Genomic DNA, 21,069 nt, shown 5'->3' with positions numbered 1-21,069 from the left:
TAAGCTACACAGGTAATAATGGCACATAACTACCGGCAATGAAGTTTGTGCCAAATACATGTTTTTGATTAATGGTAACAAAAGAAAAGCAGCAGTTTCCTGATCAGTGGCCTGTGGCACAGCTTTGAGGGAGTTAAAAGATCGAATCAAATGCAAATTAAAGCAGAAAATGAAACAAATACATGAATCTAGGAAAATATGTTAAGTAAATTGTTGGGTCCTGTATCAACTCTATTTAAAACCTCTCATTCCTGTCTTTCAGTGTGTTTTTTGTTTTTTGACAGTTGCTGTACTGTGGATTTGTAATTTTGGCATTAAAAGTTTGTTTTGTGGGGGGTTGTCTTTGGTTTTTTTCCCCACAGGTGATCCAACTACTGCTGAGGGTGTGTCACTGGAACGAGGAAAGGTAAAATCTAAATAATGAGTTGAAAGAATTTTCATGAGTAGAAACAAATTAAATGTCAGTTCGATCTTCAGCAATCTGTAAAAATGGTCCCCAAAAAACCCTATAAACCCAGGAAAATGGAAAGTCATAAAACCTTTTTCTATTTTATGTCAGCTGGTGGACTGGAGCTGGAACCGCTATGCTGATAAGAAGTTCCAGTTCATAGATCATTCCCTGGTTGCCCATGTCCGATCCAAGAAGGATAAAGATGCCATGGAGTTCTTCAAACTGCTCTCCCTCTGCCACACCGTCATGGTGGAGCACAAAGACGGTAATCCTACAGTCACATAATATAGGTCCTATTTAAAAAGAAGACTGCAGGTACTGACATCTGCTTTTGTACTGTCCTCTCAGATGATCTCGTATACCAGGCAGCGTCTCCTGATGAGGGCGCCCTGGTCACGGCTGCCAGGAACTTTGGTTACGTGTTTCTGTCTCGTACGCAGGACACCATGACCATCAGGGAGATGGATCAGGAGATGACCTACGAAATGTTGGCGCTTCTCGACTTCAACTCTGACCGCAAGCGCATGTCTATCATCTGTACGAGCACACAGCCTGACATAATGTCCTTAAATACTTCTTTAGATGTACAGTTATCTGCATACACATGAAGCTGCAAGGGAAAAAAACCCATCAAACTTTGAAACAGAAACAAAACAAAGTACCAAGTTACTGAAGGATGCGCAATGAATGAAAAACTGATGAAATGCCACCTAAAAACTGAATAAATCAAGTCTTCACTAAATCATGGAAGGATTTTATTATGTTTCTACTCAAAATGCACAACTGGCACAGAACTCAAAAGTATTTGAACAGTTTTACTTGTTTTGGACAATCTTTAATATAAATGCATACGTAGTTAATCCTAAACATATTCTGTAATTTCAATATGTGTGGATGCTGCATGACCTGGACGTGGATCCAGATCTTGCTAAAACCGTCGCTACTGCACCACATGCCATCCTTTTATAGTGTAAGGAATATAGATTGTATATAAATGGGCATATTGCTTCAGGGCCTAAAAAGTGAAACCTGTGACTCACCTTCTTTCTAGTTGTCAGCAGGCGGCAGCACCTCTGGATGCAAAAAGAAGTGCGGTCATTTAGAAATCTAAAGGAAATGACCCTACTTATATCTTTGATTTCAACAAACAGGTTCCCGATGACTTTATGGTCTCAGTCAATAGTTTCATTCATAGTTTTATTTCTCTAAATTCTTATTTTTAATTTAAAGTGAAATAGAAAATAAAACAGGGTTTGTTTGTTTTTGTTTTTTGCAAACTGGCAAAAATTACAAATTTCAAAAAAGGTTTCCAAACGTCACTATGACTACGGTCTTTTTATAGAAATAACTAAAACAAATAAGAGCAATATTATCAAAGCTATTTAGACTGGACAGATTGGACCTGCTACTTTTGACTTTTTACCTCACTGAGACTTCTGTCTAATTACCGCTGATCTTTCTATGTACTGTCTTTTTAGTGAAGTTTCCCGATGGCCGTATTCGTCTCTACTGTAAAGGAGCAGACACTGTCATTTACGAGCGTCTCTCCCCCAGCTCCAAACATAAGGAAACCACCCAGACTGCTCTTGATGTGAGCTATTGTTTAATCTCATTTGCAGCATGCCAGATGCTGTCTTTTTCTCTCAGGAGTAAACAAAGTCAACATTTTCATGTTATCAGGTCTTTGCCAACGAGACCTTGCGGACACTGTGCTTGTGTTACAAAGACATCAGCGCTGAAGAGTTCGAAGCCTGGTCCAGGAGACACAAAGAGGCCCAGGTGACCATGAATGACCGCGAAGCTGCCCTGGATGCTGTGTATGAGCAGATCGAGAACAACCTGATGGTGAGTGGGAAATGACTACGCTTTAGTTTCTATATACATGTAGACTTCATTTGAATGTTTTAATTAAAAAATCTCTTCTGCTAAAAATCTATCGGATTTTAAAGCAAGAAGCTCCCGTTACAGCTAGTAACGAGTTCTCTTGCATTTAGCTAATTGGAGCAACGGCTATTGAGGATAAACTACAGGATGGAGTTCCAGAAACCATTGCCAAGCTGGCTAAAGCAGACATCAAGATCTGGGTCCTGACTGGAGATAAGAAAGGTACCATCACCCCAAAGTGCACAAGAAATAAAACACCTGTATCACATGAATAACAGCGACATGCCTGAGCTGGTTAAAGTAACAATTTGGATGAATTGAATCTGAACTCGTGTTTTAATCTTCATAATTTATCCCCAGAAACGGCAGAGAACATCGGATATTCCTGTTCACTTCTGACAGACGACATGGAGATCCACTACGGAGATGATGTCAAGTAGGTTGACAAGAACATTGCAAACGACATCCCAAGGCGGACTGTCCCTGCAGACTCAATTAAATTCAGTTTTATTTATATAGCGCCAAATCACAACATCGTAGCCTGAAGGTGCTTTATATTGTAAGGTAGACCCCACAATAATACATGGAGAGAAAAACCCGACAATCACATGACCCCCTATGAGCAAGCACTTTGGCGACAGTGGGGAGGAAAAACTCCCTTTTAACAGGAAGAAACCTCTGGCAGAACCAGGCTCAGGGAGGGGCGGAGCCATCTGCTGCAAGCGGTTGGGGTGAGAGAAGGAAGACAGGATAAAGACATGCTGTGGAAGAGAGACAGATATTAATAACAAATGTGATTCAGCAGAGAGGTCTATTAACACAGTGAGTGAGAAAGGTGATTGAAAAGGAAAGACTCAATGCATCATGGGAATCCTCGGCCTACACCTATTGCAGCATAACTAAGGGAGGATTCAGGGTCACCTGGTCCAGCCCTAACTGTATGCTTTAGCAAAAGTAAAGTTTTAAGTCTAATCTTAAAAGTAGAGATAGTGTCTGTCTCCCGAATCCAAACTGGGAGCTGGTTCCACAGAAGAGGGGCCTCTTCTTTTTTTTTAATTTTTTTTTTATTTTTAATTTTATTTTAGGTTAGATTAATTTCCATCCATCCATCCATCTTCATCCGCTTTATCCGAGGCTGGGTCGCGGAGGCAGCAGCCTAAGCAAAGATGCCCAGACCTCCCTCTCCCCAGCCACCTCCTCCAGCTTATCCGGGGGAACACCAAGGCGTTCCCAGGCCAGCCAAGAGATATAATCTCTCCAGCGTGTCCTGGGTCTGCCCCGGGGCCTCCTCCCGGTGGGACATGCCTGGAACACCTCACCCAGGAGGCGCCCAGGGGGCATCCTTGTCAGATGCCCGAACCACCTCAGCTGGCTCCTTTCGATGTGGAGCAGCAGCTGCTCTACTCTGAGCCCCTCCCGGATGGCCGAACTTCTCACCCTATCTCTAAGGGAGAGGCCAGCCACCCTTCGGAGGAAGCTCATTTCTGCCGCTTGTATCCGCGATCTCGTTCTTTCGGTCACTACCCACAGCTCGTGGCCATAGGTGAGGTGAGGTTCGACTAGCGGACGAACTCTCCTTTCCAGCACCCTGGCATAGACTTTCCCAGGGAGGCTGAGGAGTGTGATCCCCCTGTAGTTGGAACACACCCTCCGGTCCCCCTTCTTAAAGATGGGGACCACCACCTGGTCCCCATCACAGATGTAAAATTTTCTTTTTAACATGTAACTTGATGATGATGATGATGTGTTCCATCATCAAGTTACATGTTAAAAAGAAAATAACTTGATGATTGGACACATCGCCATCAAAACATCAGAAAACAGTGAAATGAAACCATTGCATTCTGTTTCCATTCATATTTAAAGTGTTCCAACCATCTTTTATACTATTTATGGCCCAACTGTGTTGCAATTGAGCACTGTTATCACCTGTATTGTGTGTCTACAGTGAGAAGCTAACCAGACGTCAGGCCAGCAGAAGGGATGACCCTCAAGCTTACCGTCGAGGCAAAAAGAAAACGGCCGAGCCTTTCTTTCCCGGATCAAACAAAAATGCTCTCATCATCACTGGAGGATGGCTGGTGAGCTTTCTTCAAAAACCAAAACTAAATTAAAGCTACTATAAAAGATGAATTGGTAGTACTAAAAAGCCTAGCCAATGTTATAGTCTAAAGATAAATGTAATATATTGCCTTTAATACGGTTTCCCTGCATGGTTTACATACTAATCTACTCTCTTTATTCTTTTCAGAATGAAATTCTGTATGAAAAGAAGAAGAAACGCCGTCGTCTGCGTCGTCTGCGTCTAAAGAGGCGTCAACCTCCAAGCAACCCTCAGGACGGACAGCCGATGGATGATTGGGAGAAAGAGATGAGACAGGTTTAACAAAAAACTTTGATTATTGTGATTAAGAAGAATTTTTGTCTTCATGATATTAAATCCAGTGAAATGTTTCTCTCTACCGGTAGATTGACTTTGTGGATATGGCTTGTGAATGCGAGGCGGTCATCTGCTGCCGTGTAACACCGAAACAAAAGGCTAATGTGGTGAGTTTGGTGAAGAAGTACAAGAAGGCTGTGACACTGTCCATCGGAGACGGAGCCAACGACGTCAATATGATCAAAAGTAAGGACACAAGCTAACTGTGCTCACGCCAAGTGTGTAAGATTCTACGAATCTGCTCTAAGATTTCTCCCCGTCCGCTCTCCCTCCAGCTGCAGACATCGGTGTCGGTATCAGCGGTCAGGAGGGGATGCAGGCCGTCATGTCCAGCGACTACGCCTTTGCTCAGTTCCGTTACCTGCAGCGCCTCCTGCTGGTGCACGGGCGTTGGTCTTACATCCGAATGTGCAAGTTCCTGCGTTTCTTCTTCTTCAAGAACTTTGCCTTCACTCTGGTCCACTTCTGGTACTCCTTTTTCAACGGATACTCCTCACAGGTCAGCAGCACTGTGAAAGTCATCCCTTTTGATTTTATTCTGAAAAGAAGGGAATGTTTGTAGTATCATAGCCATCATTAGACTAACTTTTCATGGAGTTTGCCCATTATAACATGTACTTTAACCCTGTGAAAATTGCAAACGTAGTGAGTAGCTCCCACACAAAACACTGAAGCTCATTTCTGTAGAATTTTTAATCCATGTTCAAACATGGCAGAGAGTAAATGTTCTCCTGCTGGAAGACATCCACAGAAAACGCCTTTCACACACACAACCTAATTTCCATTAGTCAACATCAACTTCTCGGTTTAATGTCTAAATTTGTACCTTGGTCCTTTTGCCTAAGGGGTCGTAATGTTAACCTTCAAAGGTTTTTACTGAGCAACACCTAAAAGAATACTTTTAACGGTGCATACATCTGAATGCTCCAGTCGCACAAGAGGCAAGAACAAGATTATGATACTGCAGACGTCTCTCCTACATCTTCAATTCCTCATCCCACTAAGTAGCATGATTGCTTTGGATTAGGTTGTGCAGTGAGAAGTGCAGATTTGTGGTGCTTTACTTCTAAAGTACACACTCAGTGACAGATAATACTGAACAGCAACAGAGACGATAAATGATTGTTTTTTCCTTCCCGCAGATCACCTTTGAAGACTGGTTTATCACACTCTACAATCTGGCTTACAGCAGCTTGCCTGTTCTACTTGTTGGACTTCTTGACCAGGTAAAAGCTGAATTTGTTGTAGACCAAAGAAAAGAGGGCTATTGTATCCTGCATGAATGTAAAAACTAATTATGAATACCGGTAGCTTTTTTTTTTTCTTCATAATTTTCTCATAATTTCATGGCACAAAGACAGAGTTAAAGTTTAGTTGAGTCATTCTTCAGTAGATATTTTTTTCTTAATCTTAAAATTTCTTGAAACCTTCTCTTTCTTTCTCTGTTGTAGGATGTCAACGACAGACTGAGTTTAAAATTCCCCAAACTCTACATTCCCGGTCAGCAGGGGACGTTGTTTAACTACAAAAACTTTTTCATCAGCTTGTTCCACGGCATCTTCGTCTCACTCATCATCTTCTTCATACCTTATGGAGCCTTCCTGCAAACCATGGGGCAAGACGGAGAAGCCCCCTCAGACTATCAGTCCTTTGCTGTCGTTGCTGCCTCGTCCTTGATTTTTATCGTGAATCTGCAGGTTGGTTACAAATTTCTGAGCATGTGCAGTGCATAAATTTTCAGTTTTTGCTTTTAGGAATTATAATTCGGATTTTGTGACTTATTTGAAGTATTGATGTTGTCAAAATATGGAGCTACTCAAGAATATTGATATTTGTAATGGCTTTTATGTAAAATATCCTGTCTGTCTTTTCTCCTTCCTGTCTTGTCAGATCTCCTTAGATACCTCCTACTGGACTTTTGTCAACTGCTTTGCAGTTCTGGGCAGCATAGCCATCTACTTTGGGGTCATGTTTGACATCCACAGTGCTGGGATCCATGTCATCTTCCCCTCAGTTTTCACCTTCACAGGTTAGTTGACCACAGCGTCACTAATTTAAGCGGTTTGTCTGACTGTTATTCAAAAAGCCAATAAGGGTTGATGACGTATTCTAAAATTCCTGTGTTGGTTGGCCTCCAATTTAAAGCCTGCTTCAGATTAAATCGCTCCTAGGGGATCTCTGGCCAGCTGAAGCTGCAATATCACTGACAAATTACTTGTTGATATATTAAACAATAATTGCATTAAGGCAACTTCATCATTCATTTGTAGCTTTCAGTGTAGACACTCCTTACAGCTGTTTGTCAAGAAAAGTTAAGTCTCTTTAACTGCTAAATCCTCTACAAGTTGTCAGTAAGTCAGGCTTTGACAAAAGGCTTTTTATTTTCATTAGCATGAATGCAATAGCCTTCTACTAATAATTTTACCCAATGAGAATCATGTCCAAGTATTGAAGGTCCCCACATAAACCCCTCATTCTTCATTTCTCTGTTAACATGTGTGTGTGTATTTATATGTTGTGTTTATAGGGGTAGCACCAAATGCTTTACGCCAGCCGTACCTGTGGTTAACCATCATCCTAACTGTGGGCATCAGCCTTCTGCCTGTCATCTGCATCCAGTTTCTCTCTAAAACCATCTGGCCCTCTGTAGGAGACAAGGTGAGACCTCTGCCAGTGCAGCAACAAGCCTGCTGGTCATTTTCTGACCCATCAGCCTGAACCCTCTCAGGGAAGGTGGGGGAGTCCTGGGTGATGGGCAATAAGATGCTTGACATACATAAATATATTAATAAACATAAAACAACATAGCTTTGTTTTTTGTTTTTTTGTTTCTTTCATGCATTGCTTTAAATGTATGATTATCACTTACTAATTCTGGCCACAACTTTATTTCCTAACATTGATGGCAGGGCTGTAGCATAGATTATCCTAACCCACCATTCTTACATTACAATTACACAGCATCATTAGGGTGCCGGCTGTATAGCAGAATATGCAAGCGCTCTTTTGTAATTACAAGTTGCTTTTAAGGCTGTATTCTGACCATCTTTTGAAGTAAAATTGATTTCTTCTTTCCATTATGACTTTCTACTTTATTTCCATGGACCCTTCTGCTTCATATATTACCGGCTTATTTCCAATCGTCCTTTAGGTCCAGAGAAACAGAAAGAAATACGAGATGGAGCTGAAGGAAGATGACGATAAGAAAAAGCCAGCGCCCTTCCAGCGAGGCCGGCGTTCCCGGCGATCTGCATACGCCTTCTCTCACGCCCAAGGCTACGCTGACCTTATTGCATCTGGGCAGAGCTTTCGACGGCGCCCACGGGCACATGGTGGACCTCAAGAGAGCATCAGGGAGATTCCCCGGAGAGAGGCCGAAAACATCTGAAGGGGCGGGTCTGAGTCTGAGACGGAGCAAAACTGCAGTAGGGGGAGCTGTAAATATTTGGGAGTGCAAAGAGCACTTAGTTATTCTATTGCAGTTTAAGAACATTTTCCCTATAAGGTATTCTGAGCATGCCAGAAGGGAATAAAAGAAAATGAGCTCTCCTGAAGTTTCTTAAATGAAACTCTTCTAAATTGTTTTTCGCTCCTGTCTGTGACCTAGACTCCCCGCCTCCAGATGCACCTCTATGCACAAACTTTGTTGAAATACTAAAGCGAAAAAAGCTCACCGAAAACGACCGTCATTATGAGGTCTGAGGTCACGCAGCATCTGTGTGACTGACAATGTTATTTAACTCAGGATTTTAAAAGAGTTTTATTTTTAGTCAGTTTATCCCTGCTAAGTCTTTCTGTACTGTAACACTAATATAATAATTTTGATTTTGAGTTTTAGCCTTGTGTCTACAGCACACTTGACATATTAGTGTTTTCGTTAAAAGTATAAGAATAATATTTAATCTGTACTGCATTAAGTCAGACTAAAGCATCGGTTAGTTTGATTTCCATTCGTTGACCTCCAAAGATTTACCTTCACATTAAGCTAGTGGGCTAAAGTTAAACAAGTCAAGACATCATCTTTTTAATATTTTATTCTACATAATAGTGGGACGTTACTATGCTAGGCAATGCAGGGTGGTCAGATGTTATAAAGTGTGTCTTAATTTAACAGTGAGATGTGAATGGTGATCTTTTCTCCTCTGCAGCATCAAACCAGGTGTACTTAGAGTAATCACTAAATTAAGGTACTTCATGCTTGAAATCTTTTAAATACCTCTTTCCAAGTTGGATCCTTGTTTTGTTCGGTGCCTTACATTAAAAAAAACAAACCACACTTTCCTCCTCCAACAATCTTCAGAGCTTACTTCAGAAATAGAGCAAGGGTTTGTCGGTTTATCTTCATTTGATTAACTTTTACTAGTTTGTACGTTCCTTTCTGTTTTTACAAATTATTCCAAGTTAACTTACATGTTCTTTAGGTTCAAACAGGAGAATTATCTTAGTGTGAGTGGGTATGTGTGTGTATGTGTATGTTTGTTTCATTTTGTTTACAATCAACCCAAAGAAAAGGTTTTTTTTTCCAGTCCTCTAATCAGGTTTAGAATATTGAGGAGCCAAGACTGATGATAGTTCCTGTTCTGACTGTTACTGTATCTTTTTCATGCTAGTGTTACTGTCCACAGATGATGTCTTTTTATTCCTGAATGAATGGAATAGTCGATCAGGACTGCTGTTAAGTAAAAGCAGCAGTATGGTCTTTGATGTATGATGGTGTTTTATCATGTGGTTGTTAATAAAAGCCAAGGGCACATTTAGCAATCTGAAATGTGTCTTTATTTAAATTTTAATTTGAGTATTGCCTACCTCTTGTTTTCTCTATGCTCCTCTTTTCTGCAGTCTCTCACCCTCCCAAACTGGTCAAAAACAGATTCCTGCCAGTACTTCAACTTTGTTCTAATGAAGGTGTCTTCCTGGCAGAAGTGCTTTCTTACAAGAGAGATAATGTATAAGCAATCTTCTTAGTCCAAGCTCTGTTGAGCTGAGTCTTCCTTTAACCTTAACTAGTAATGACTTAATGAATTTATTCACAAATCAAATAATAATCATCTCACAAATCTATCATTACATACAGCAACCTTCAATACCACTGATATTTATTTAGTGTCTCTCTGACTGAGCTTTCTGAGTGAACTTCAACCATTACTTCCCGCAGACAGTCAACACGTCTGTTAGAACCCATCCCTTCAAAAGTGCTCAAAGAAATCCTACCACTAATTGGTCATGTTTGAGAAGCAATAATCTCTTTTAAAGGCCTGTGGCCTTTAAAAGGCCGTAATTAAACCATGACTTGAGAAGCCAGCAGTTGACACAGCTCTTACCTAATTATCGATACATCTCCAACCTTCGTCTCATCTCAAAGATTCTTGAAAGAGTAGTTGTCAAACAGCTAACAGATCATCTTCAGATGAATGGCTTATTTGAAAAGTTTCAGAGCTCATCATAGTGCTCTCTGTGCTCGTCCTGCTAGACCTCAGCGATTAGACCATGCTGTCAGTATAAGATGGTTTGACTCCTATCTAATAGACTCTTATTTGTTCCTGGAAATGGATGGAGTGTGTGTAGCTGTATCCCAATTCAGGGTCTGCAGCCTTAAAGGCCGCATTTTAAGGCCGATTACATTACAGCAACACAACGAAGGCTGTCCCAATTCGAAGGCTGCTCGAAATGCGGCCCTCAAATGCGTCCTCCTTTTCCCTGAATTTTAAGGACGTGGCGGTGTAGACTTCGTCGTGGCCCAACATATCCCAGAATGCATAGCGCGGCGGTGGGTGTGGACAATTTTTCCGAAAAAAAAACGGCGGATGAGGGGCGCCCGAGAAAACTTTAAGTATGTACTGAATATTATGTCACTTATTTATGTGCAAATGTTTAATAACGAAGAACATTAAACATTACTGTTGGCCACATGTCGGCAAAGTTATGTGACATTAGTGACGTTTGTACTAACTTGGTTTTAAAGCCTTTACTTTAAAATATACGCCGTTCATTAGCTGAGCTTAATCTTACAGAGAATGATCAAAGCGCATGTAGAAACAAACAAACAAATGAACAAATTATGTTCTCCTTCATTTCTGTCAAACAAAGCTGTATGAAACGTTTCCAGCTGTTAGTATCATGGTTGCTAGGCAACCTGGGCAGCGCGACGGAGGCTAGACCGTCCCATTTCACAAGCCTCGCACTTCCGGCCTTAGCGGTCTTTGAGTACGCGGCCCTTGTGAACCGTTAAGGCTGCGTACTTTAAGGCTGCAGACCCTGAATTGGGATATAGCCTGCGTGTGTGCTTAACAGCGTCTTCTTCACACACTGTTAAATATGCAGTTCCACAGGATTTAGTGCCAGAACAGGTTCTGTTTACATCATATGCTTTCCTTAGGCAGTATCATTTGAAGGGATAATATACATTTTCAACTTTTTGGGATTTTCTTACTGGGGTGATTGAGCATGCATCAAGCTGTAGGTGCAGGTTGTAGTTTACACAGGTCACACTCCCCTCACATTCCCTCATTCTCTTCAGAATCCCAACCAACGTCTTATGAGATGGTGCCTCCTTCTTCAGTCATATGATCTCGATGTTCAACATATAAAGGTGCACACAATGTTTTGGCTGATGCACTATCGAGGGCTGTGTCTCGGTACTATTCTTTTCAATTTTTTGGTAAAATGTTAACTTCTTTCTGCTTCCATATGCCTCTATAGGAAGAAATGGGGCTGAGATGAAGGAAGTTCAAAAGTTTAAACCAGCTTTGTAGATGGCTAGCTAAGCCATATTTTTATTGGTGGGAGTGTGATGGCCTTGTAGCACTGCTATTGTCACCTTTGTGTTTTGGGTTAGATTGTTAAAGTATCCAGCTGCACCTGTAAGGTGGGAGTGATGGGAGTATATCATCTGTCACACACACTCTCTCTGGGAGGCTGTTGCCAACATGTTTTTGTTACATGCCTCTTTTTACAACATATTGCACAAACCTTTACAAGCACCCATGCTGGGCATTTCATACATACACATACATACTTACCATTACTCATTGCCTCTATAGTTACATGCATTTATTCAATGCAATCATTTTTTGAAAAGGATATTATTTAAGGAGGGAAATGTCCTCAGTTTCACCTTCATGAAATCTTTTGGTGGTTATTTACATTTGTATTCATATATTTGTCTTTAAAATTTTACACAAGTAAACGGGAAAGTCACTTTTTATTCCTGCTTTAAAACATTTTAATGTAGAGCTTAATTAAAAATCCTTTAGCTTTGTTATTTTGGAATATTGTACAAAGATTTTTGGATAAAATATATGAACCGATTTGAGAAATAAGAAGAGATTCATACATGATCGCTTTTAAGTGCGAATAATAACAAGATTGAAGGTTAATCTTGAATAAGCAATAAGTTATGGTCCATGAGTCTTTAATCTGTTTCTTTCACACACTTTCACTCAGATCAGATGTTTCAGTTCAGACGGACACTGATCTTTGTAACACAGAGAAATAAGCTTCCTGCTTTCCAAACAAACACTCCCACTCGGTCCACATGTTTCCTGTTCCTATACTTAGATCTACAAGTTTACAGATGGGTGTGACCAGCATGGTGTGCACGTAAACCCCATTCAGTGCATGTGAACAGAAGGAATGAGAGTCAGTTTTGTTTCTTTGTATGACAAAAGTGAAACTATTTCACAATCATAGTCTCTGACCGGTGAAATGGCGCAGGGAGGAACCCACTGAAACCAGGACAAACTCTGCTGTTCGATCTGTTTGGATCTCCCGAAGGATCCGGTGAATATTCCCTGTGGACACAGCTACTGTATGAACTGTATTCAAATCCACTGGGATAAAGAGGATCAGAAGGAAACCCACAGCTGTCCTCAGTGGAGACAGACCTTTGCACCGAGATCTGCTCTAGGGAAAAACACCATGTTGGGAGAGTCAGTGGAGGACCTGAAGAAGACTTCAGTCAGCGCTTCTTCTGAACTTGAAGATGTGAGCTGTGATTTCTGCACTGACACAAAGCTGAAAGCTGTCAAGTCCTGTGTGCAGTGTCGGGTCTCTTACTGTGAGCAGCACCTCCAGCCTCACTATGAATCCCCTGCCTTTGAAAAACACAAGCTGGTGGACCCCTCCCAGAAGCTTGATGACCATGTCTGCTCTCATCACAGTGAAGCTATGAAGATTTTCTGCCGCACTGATCAGCAGTGTATCTGTTGTCTGTGCTCCAAGGTTGAACATAAAGGCCACGACACAGTCCCAGCTTCAACAGAAAGGAAAGAGAAACAGAGAGAGCTCGAGGTGAGTCAGCAAAACATCCAGCAGAGAATTAAAGAAAAGGAGAAAGACGTGAAGGTGCTTCAGCAGGAGGTGGAGGCGATCAATCAGTCTGCTGATAAAGCTGTGAGAGACAATGAGAAGGTCTTCGAGGATCTTGTTTCACTCATCAAAAAAAGAAGCTCCAATCTGAAGCAGCAGATCAGATCTAAGCAGAAAAATGAGTTGAACAGAGTCGGGGAGCTACAGGAGAAGCTGCAGCAGGAGCTCGCTGAACTGAAGAGGAAAGGGACAGAGCTGGAACAGCTGTCATGCACACAAGATCACATCCACTTCCTACACAGTTACCCTCTTCTGTCGTCTCTAAGTGAATCCACAAACTCGCCCAGTATCAATATTCACTCACCGTGTTACTTTGATGAAGTAACAGCAGCTGTATCAGAGGTCAGAAAGAAACTCGAGAATACTATTAAACTTGAGTGGACCAAGATCTCACTTAAAGTGACCAGTGCGGATTTTTTACTCCTACCGGAGCCAGAACCCAAGACCAGAGCTGACTTCTTGCAGTATTCACGTCAAATCACACTGGATCTAAACACTGCACACCCACAGCTGATATTATCTGAAGGCAACAGAGTAGCTAGATTGACGATAAAAAAACAGCTGTATCCTGATCATCCAGACAGATTCACTCAAAGACAGCAGGTTCTGAGCAGAGAGAGCCTGACTGGACGTTGCTACTGGGAGGTGGAGATGGGACCAGCTAGTGCTACAGTTGCAGTCACATACAAGGACATTAGCAGAACAGGAGATGAAAGTGAATTTGGATGCAATGACAGATCTTGGGCTTTAGAAAATTCTGTTGAATTTATTCACAACAGCATGAGCAACACCATCTCGGGTCCTCGGTCTGCTAGAATTGGAGTGTACCTGGATCACAGTGCAGGTGTTCTGTCTTTCTACTGGATCTCTAACACCATGACTCTCCTCCACAGAGTCCAGACCACATTCAGTCAGCCGCTCTATGCTGGACTCAGTGTTTATGGTTGTGGTAATTCTCTGAAATTGTGTGAACTCAAATAGATGGGCAGGAGAAAGAGTAACTGTGTCACTCTGTGTAGTGTTATTTTACGATGCACCTACTGTAATCAGTCGTTTCTTATTGTAGATTTTACCAGGATAGAATAAAAGCTTTACACCATAATACTGTCAGCAGCTGGTTGCCATTCAAATGTTATTTGAACATGTCTTAGTGTTGACATAATTTATCACAGCTATTGTCCACATATATAGCTGCAGAACCAGTCAAAGGTTGAATACAGTCATAGTGGGGAACACTATTTAATTTTCTTTTTCAGTTATTTTCCATGTTTTATACCAGGAGTATAAAAATGACCCCATTACTAAAGAACAACATGTGGAGCTTTTTATGCCATACTGTGCAGAAAAGTATCCCTACTACCAAATATGCTACGTTTGGGATAAATCAAAAGTCCACTAAGAGGAAAATTAAACCACAAATGAACCTTTATGAGTGATCAAGATGATTAGAAATTTCCCTTTAAACTATCTCTCTACCACCATTGATGTTCTGTTAGGAAATTTACTTGTTTAGAACAAATTTGCAGAAGCTTGTTTTATGTATTATTATTATAATTAAACTTGACCAAACCAATGATTGGTACTGTATCTGTTAGGGTGTTGGGGTTTACTTAATATCTGTGAATCAGGGTTTTGTTTCCTCATTTGTAAACTAATATTTGTTTGTGTTCATGCTTACCCTTCTCTCCAGTGTTTCTTTTTCTGCTTTTGCTTTTGCTTTGCTGATTTGTGTTTCTTTTCTCCGTTCTAATTATTTCATATTTCATAAACCTTGCCTGTGGATTTCTGATTTGTATACTCGGGACAATTTCCCTCTATTATTATTGTCTGCCTGGCTCTTATTGATTGATTTGCACTGGTGTTTTTCCTAGTTAGCTTATAACTTTTGGGCCTTTTTATCTTTTTAGTAATTCACATCATCTGAGTGCTGGAAATACTTATTCTTTTTGTTCTTTTCAGCCTTTTCTTCCACATTGGGTTCTCATTTTGCAAAAACATGGGGTACACCTGTACTAAAACATTAAGACTGAGTAAATTAGGTTTGCTCAATTTAATGTAACTTTAGGTTTTAAAGTTATTTGTTTGTGAAAATACTGCTGATGTAAATAATATACAGTGCACAGTTATTGTTGCTGTGGGAAACCTGACTAGGGATTTGGTTTTCTTTAACATAAATAAAATTTGTACTATTTGAATGCATATAATCTTTTTTTTCTGTTTGTGTTCCTGTTGATGTTCATTAAAGTGTTTCGAGAGGGTAAAAGCTGTGAATTAAAAACAGCAGGAGAGCAAATGTGCATCGGTAAGGCCTGATTAACTTTGAAGGTGATTTAAGTAGTTAAAGGCATTAAATATGTACATTAAATGAATAAACATCCAACATGACACAGACGTGGAGGATTCCTCGACAATTAGATGTTTTATCAGGTTCGTCCAGAGAGAAGAAAGTATCTTAATGCTGAAATAAAGGACGTGATTGACAATGGGACTGCAGAGCCATCTAGTTCTAGCTCAGTGTTTGCTTTCAGATAATATAATAATATAACTTATACTTTTAAAGGCCACTTTGAAGAAGATATAACATTTAAAAGATGAAGTAAAATGTTAATATTTTGAAAATGAATGGATGCATAAATGAATGAATTAATTGTGTTGGTGAACAAAATCGCGGATAGCAAATTTTAAGTGAAAATAATGAATTGTGAGGTACAAGTGTACCTCACCCACACAATAACTGCTAGTTCTATAAGTTTGGAAGTGGCATCTGTTCAGTCATAAGACTAATCTTTAATCCCCTTTAACTCATGATACAATGAAATTGGTGCAGTTCAGTCACAGATAAGCTAAGTTGCTAAGCTTATTGTGCTCTTACTCTCAAACACACACTCTTGACAAACTTTGACCTTTGTTTGATGAGGAAGGAATTAGCCCCTCCCCCCTCATTCCTGTTATATAGAAAAGTCAGTCCCATTCATTTCAGGTGTTTTCTGTTCCTGCCCTGATCACAGATCTGCAAGTTTAAAGATGAGTGTAACCGGCATGCTGTGCTCTGACATGCCAGTCAGTGCGTGTTAGAAGCTGAAATGAAATAACTGCAGCTCAGCCCTGTTTTTCTGGTAAGATGAAAGTGAAACTATTTCACAATCGCATTCTCAGAGGTGAAATGACAGATAAACCAGGACAAACTCTGCTGTTCGATCTGTTTGGATCTCCTGAAGGATCCGGTAACTATTCCCTGTGGACACAACTACTGTATGAACTGTATTCAAAACCACTGGGATGAAGAGGATCGGAAGAACATCCACAGCTGTCCTCAGTGCAGACAGACATTTGCACCGAGGCCTGCTCTGGGGAAAAACACCATGTTGGCAGAATTAGTGGAGGACCTGAAGAAGACTGGACAAACTGCTCCTGCTACTCACCGCTATGCTGGACCTGAAGATGTGAGCTGTGATGTCTGCACTGAGAGAAAGCTGAAAGCTGTCAAGTCCTGTCTGCAGTGTCTGGTCTCTTACTGTGAGCAGCACCTCCAGCCTCACTATGAATCCCCCGCCTTTAGGAAACACAAGCTGGTGGACCCCTCCCAGAAGCTTCAGGACAATATCTGCTCTCATCACAATGAAGCTATGAAGATTTTCTGTCGCACTGATCAGCAGTGTATCTGTTATCTGTGCTCCATGGATGAACATAAAGGCCACGACACAGTTTCAGCTGCAAAAGAAATGAGTGAGAAGCAGAGAGAGCTCGAGGTGTGTCAGGAGAAAATCCAGCAGAGAATTAAGGACCAAGATAAACACATGTGGGTTCTTCAGCAGAAAATGAAGCCCATCAGTCAATCTGCAGATAAAGCTGTAAGGGACAGTGAGATAATCTTCACAGAGCTTATCTGCCTCCTAGAAAAAATAAGGTCTGATTTAAAGCAGCAGATCAGATCTAAGCAAAAAAAGGAGGTGAGTCGACTTACAGAGATTCAAGAAAAGTTGAAGCAGGAGACTGTTGATCTACAACAGAAGAAATCTGAGTTGGAACAACTCTGTCACATGCAGGATTACATCACCTTTCTACAAAAGTATCCCTCACAGCCAAGCTTGACTTTCAGTGAGAAGCCACCCAGCATCAGTATTCACCCTCTGTGTAACTTTGATGATGTGACAGCTTCTCTGTCAGAAATCAGGGAAAAGACGCAGGACATACTCAAAGGACAATGGACCAAGCTATCAGCAACAGTGAGTGACTGTGATCAGTCACCGTCACAAAGAGAACACACAACTAGAGAGGAATTCTTAAACTATTCACAACATATCACACTGGTTCCAAACACAGAAAGTGAGATTTTATTATCTGCTAGCAAGAAAAAAGCACTACAAAAACATAGTACACAAACAAAATTTTTTTTAATAACCTGCTGATGTTAGCACAATTAGGATCTCCTGAAAGAAAAAAAATGAGACATTTTTTTTCTTTCAGGAGATCCTAATTGTGCTGGCCAGTGTTACTGGGAGGTGACGTGGTCTAGGACTGTTGCAGTAGCAGTCACAAACACAAACAGACTACCAGTTTATGGATTTGGGAATGATGACACATCTTGGGCGCTATATAGTATAAGAGATAAATTTGAATTTAGACATGACAATATCAGGACTCACATCTCCACGTGTCAGTCCTCCACTATTGGAGTGTATCTGGACCACAGTGCAGGTACTCTGTCCTTCTACAGTGTTTCTGACGACATGACTCTCCTCCACAGAGTGCAGGCAACATTCACTCAGCCGCTCTATGCAGGATTTTTTGTTGGTTATGGATCTGTAGTTGAGCTCAAGTAGACCGCAGTCATTAGATGAGATTGTAAAGATTAGTTTCTTATTTTGGACTAATTAAGTTTTTGTTAAACACACTCACTTATGTCATCTTGAAGTTTATAAATTGGATGTAAACTGTAAAATATGATAACATAGAAACGTGATTTTCTAGTGCTAGCCCCCCTGCTCCACAGCTCTCCGTCTCTAATTAAAAATATTACACTGATTAAAGTTTACTGTCAAGAATGGGAAAGGGCATTTGTATACAGCTTGGTTGGATTCAATTGAAATGACACTTCTAATCACTTTTATATTTCCTTTATTTAAGTTCCAAATATGATGGTGCCCTAAAATAAAAAGAGCTCTGAAAATTTCTGGTCAAACTGAAATGTAAACACAGGAATAACAAACTCCCTAAATATGTGAATTTCATCCATCAGTCCATTCAGAGCTGCAAGTCTGTCACAGGGCAAGCAGTAGGGTACATCACCATCACCAATCACATGTATGACTGAGTTTTCATTTTAAATAACATTCTAACTAATTCTAACTATTGGAAGATATAAAGGTCTTTGTCATAGCCATCATGGAAGACACTGTCACCGATATCTGCAGTTATAAGAGAGATATGCGTTTTTGGTATCTTACATTATTTTGTTCATATTTCATTGATTTGTACATATATTTCTTTTGACAAAGCAGTGTTTAAGGTTTATAAATGCATGTTTGTGTCTTGACCTGAGTGCAACCACTGAAATAAGCAGCAGTCTGCGTTTAAATAGAGCAGTACTGTTTGCACCCTCTTGATGTCACTGCATGACTGCATTTGTCTCTCTCAGCTTTGCTTTCATTATAATTCTCACTTCAGTGAAGAATCAGCGCCACCAGTGAGAACAGCCAGCATTATTAATATTTTCACATATATTACTGCATCTTTTTGTGATTGAGAGGTTTAAAGATTTTTTAGTAGTAGTTTAACTTTGCAAGCTTTGACATGTTTGGTATATGTTTAACTACGACAATAACGTTATTAAATTATTCTTTCACAACATTTTCCAGTCACAATCACTTCTCCATTAGAGGTTCAACCTTCAAATATATATATTTTTTGTTGTTTATTGTTTTTTGTTTTTTTTTATCTTAATTGAAATGAGAATTGCAATAGTGACAAACATAAAAACTGATGTTTTCTGGGGACACAAACTATTTATAAGACTTACAAAACTTCAATGCTGTACTGCTGCATAGACGTTTTCTGATTGTTTTCTTCATTTATTTATTCTGCTAATGTCTTTCAAACTAGAGTTGACTTTACTAATTTTATTTATCTACCTGTTAATATTATTACCATTGTTGTTGTTGTTGTTGTTGTTGTTGTTACAGGATTCTTGCCTCCTTTTCATTCCAGTCTATGGTAAAAAACAAAAACACTTTTTTTAATGGTTCTGTTTCTGTTCATTATATGTTTTATATATCATTATATTGTCTCCTTTATCTTTTATCTATGACACATATTCCAAAATGTTTTAATGTATACGCTTTTATTTTCAGCAATTTTTAAGCAAAACTGCAATTATCTGTGTTCCTTTGGGTTTTAAGTACATGCCTGATGTTTTCGGCTGCAGTACACTGTAAGACATGATTGACTGCAAAACTTTAGTATGTTGTGATTAGAAAACTTAAATAAAAATAAAACTAATTACCTTAAAATTAAAGCTTGTAATGTCAAAAAAATATGCATACTGAATATTTCCAGAGTCATAAATACAGCTCACCTCAGGAAGGCGCCAGTGACTAAAAAAACAAAACAAAAACTAAAAATTGTAGGGGAAGTAGACTGACAAATTTATGATAGCAGATATGCTATGCTTGTATCATCAGTACAGTCAACTGACTGGCCTGAAACCTACATTTATTCAAGGGAAAAATAAGTGAAATACATAACAAAATGTGTAACTGATTTTACAGCAAGGAATACAGAAAATGTTTTGCTGTAGACACACTGTGGAATGAGGTTAATCGTGACTGTAATGCTGCATTATGTGCATATTCTTTTATTACCACGATATGATAAATGCAGACTATAAAGTGCATTACAAGCACTATTACAGCTGTATGCCTGGTATATATTTTCAAAGAAACAATCTGTTCAACCAACCTTTAAAATAAAGTTTTTAAAAAGAGCAACCGCAACATTAAAGCTTTGCTTTGGCCTTCAAAGGTATCAAATAAGTTGAGAGAACAATCCTGTATGAATGACCAGGCTGCATCAGACTTTTAAAAGTTGAAATTTGATTCAATTCATCTCTACAACCAATCAAATTACCGCTGTAACTACGTCAACAGCATGTTAAATCATCTTTTTTTGGCCGCTATCTCTCAGTCTCTCTGTCAAATCTGCATCAGTTCCACATCAGAGGCCTCCAGGCGGACGCAGATAATGCTCTCCATATTTACAGTGGCAGGAGGATTGGGAGGTTTTTGACTAGATCCCATTTGTGTGAACCTATTAGTGCAGAGCGCTCTGAGCTCCCTCTGATACGCCTCTGAGATTAGGCAATGGTATTACTGTAAGAGGATCGACTCGCCTCGAGGTGAGGGCCGAATATACAGAGAGAGAGAGCGAGAGGAACACACACAAAGACGGGAACATGCTCACACAGATAGGACCACACACTCCCCAGGAAAAGAAAAAAAAAATCAGGATCTGGCAGTGAGAGCGGAAAAAAGAGAGGGAGGAACACACACACACACACACACACACACACACACACACACACATTTTAAAATAATGAACTGAAACCAAGGGCCCGCACTGATAACAAGGTGCATGATGATCCTCAATTTTAAGATGCTAAATTTCCAGTGATCACTCTCCTGAACACTGATAAGTGTGACTGAGCAACTATTTGGAGGAGGAGATCTAACATGATTGTCTCAATATCAGCTAAATCTAATCAGTCACATGCACGCTGCAGGTTTAATCTGCAATTAAGCTTATGGCACTTTTAATATCCTAAAACTGAAATAAAGAAAATAAGACTGGTATATGTTTAAATCTTTACATAAAGGTATGTATTTCTGTCAGGCATTAATTAAAACCCTTACCTTGTTTTGTTCGTTCTCGC

General features: G+C 40.0%; 2 protein-coding genes and 1 pseudogene across 3 annotated transcripts in view; all 3 read left to right on the top strand.

Annotated features, from left to right (window-relative positions):
* The window catches only part of atp8b1 (ATPase phospholipid transporting 8B1), a 35,538-nt gene extending 25,995 nt beyond the window's left edge, over positions 1-9,543 (top strand). The window contains exons 15-30 of the mRNA XM_082538292.1: positions 363-406; positions 560-716; positions 800-988; positions 1,930-2,042; positions 2,132-2,296; positions 2,446-2,557; positions 2,696-2,771; positions 4,284-4,416; positions 4,587-4,715; positions 4,805-4,961; positions 5,051-5,274; positions 5,918-6,001; positions 6,227-6,472; positions 6,666-6,804; positions 7,303-7,433; positions 7,927-9,543. Of these exons, the coding sequence (XP_082394418.1) occupies positions 363-406; positions 560-716; positions 800-988; positions 1,930-2,042; positions 2,132-2,296; positions 2,446-2,557; positions 2,696-2,771; positions 4,284-4,416; positions 4,587-4,715; positions 4,805-4,961; positions 5,051-5,274; positions 5,918-6,001; positions 6,227-6,472; positions 6,666-6,804; positions 7,303-7,433; positions 7,927-8,163 (2,336 nt within the window). The 3' untranslated portion in view covers positions 8,164-9,543. The remainder of the gene's footprint in view (positions 1-362; positions 407-559; positions 717-799; positions 989-1,929; positions 2,043-2,131; positions 2,297-2,445; positions 2,558-2,695; positions 2,772-4,283; positions 4,417-4,586; positions 4,716-4,804; positions 4,962-5,050; positions 5,275-5,917; positions 6,002-6,226; positions 6,473-6,665; positions 6,805-7,302; positions 7,434-7,926) is intronic.
* Positions 9,544-12,019: 2,476 nt separating this feature from the next.
* LOC309709601 (tripartite motif-containing protein 16-like) lies at positions 12,020-15,337 on the top strand. Its single transcript, XM_082538333.1, has one exon. The coding sequence runs from the start codon at positions 12,585-12,587 to the stop codon at positions 14,121-14,123; it is 1,539 nt and encodes a 512-aa protein (XP_082394459.1). The 5' UTR covers positions 12,020-12,584; the 3' UTR covers positions 14,124-15,337.
* A 978-nt stretch (positions 15,338-16,315) lies between these two features.
* Positions 16,316-19,961, top strand: LOC309709599 (tripartite motif-containing protein 16-like; annotated as a pseudogene). The gene has a single exon. The product of its transcript is annotated as a tripartite motif-containing protein 16-like (transcript).
* The last annotated feature ends 1,108 nt before the right edge of the window (positions 19,962-21,069 follow it).

Source organism: Aulonocara stuartgranti (genome assembly GCF_965226115.1).
Source record: "Aulonocara stuartgranti genome assembly, chromosome: 7".
NCBI classification, from domain to species: Eukaryota; Metazoa; Chordata; class Actinopteri; order Cichliformes; family Cichlidae; genus Aulonocara; species Aulonocara stuartgranti.
Note: the sequence above shows the minus strand (reverse complement) of the source record. Positions and strands in the feature narration are given on the sequence as shown.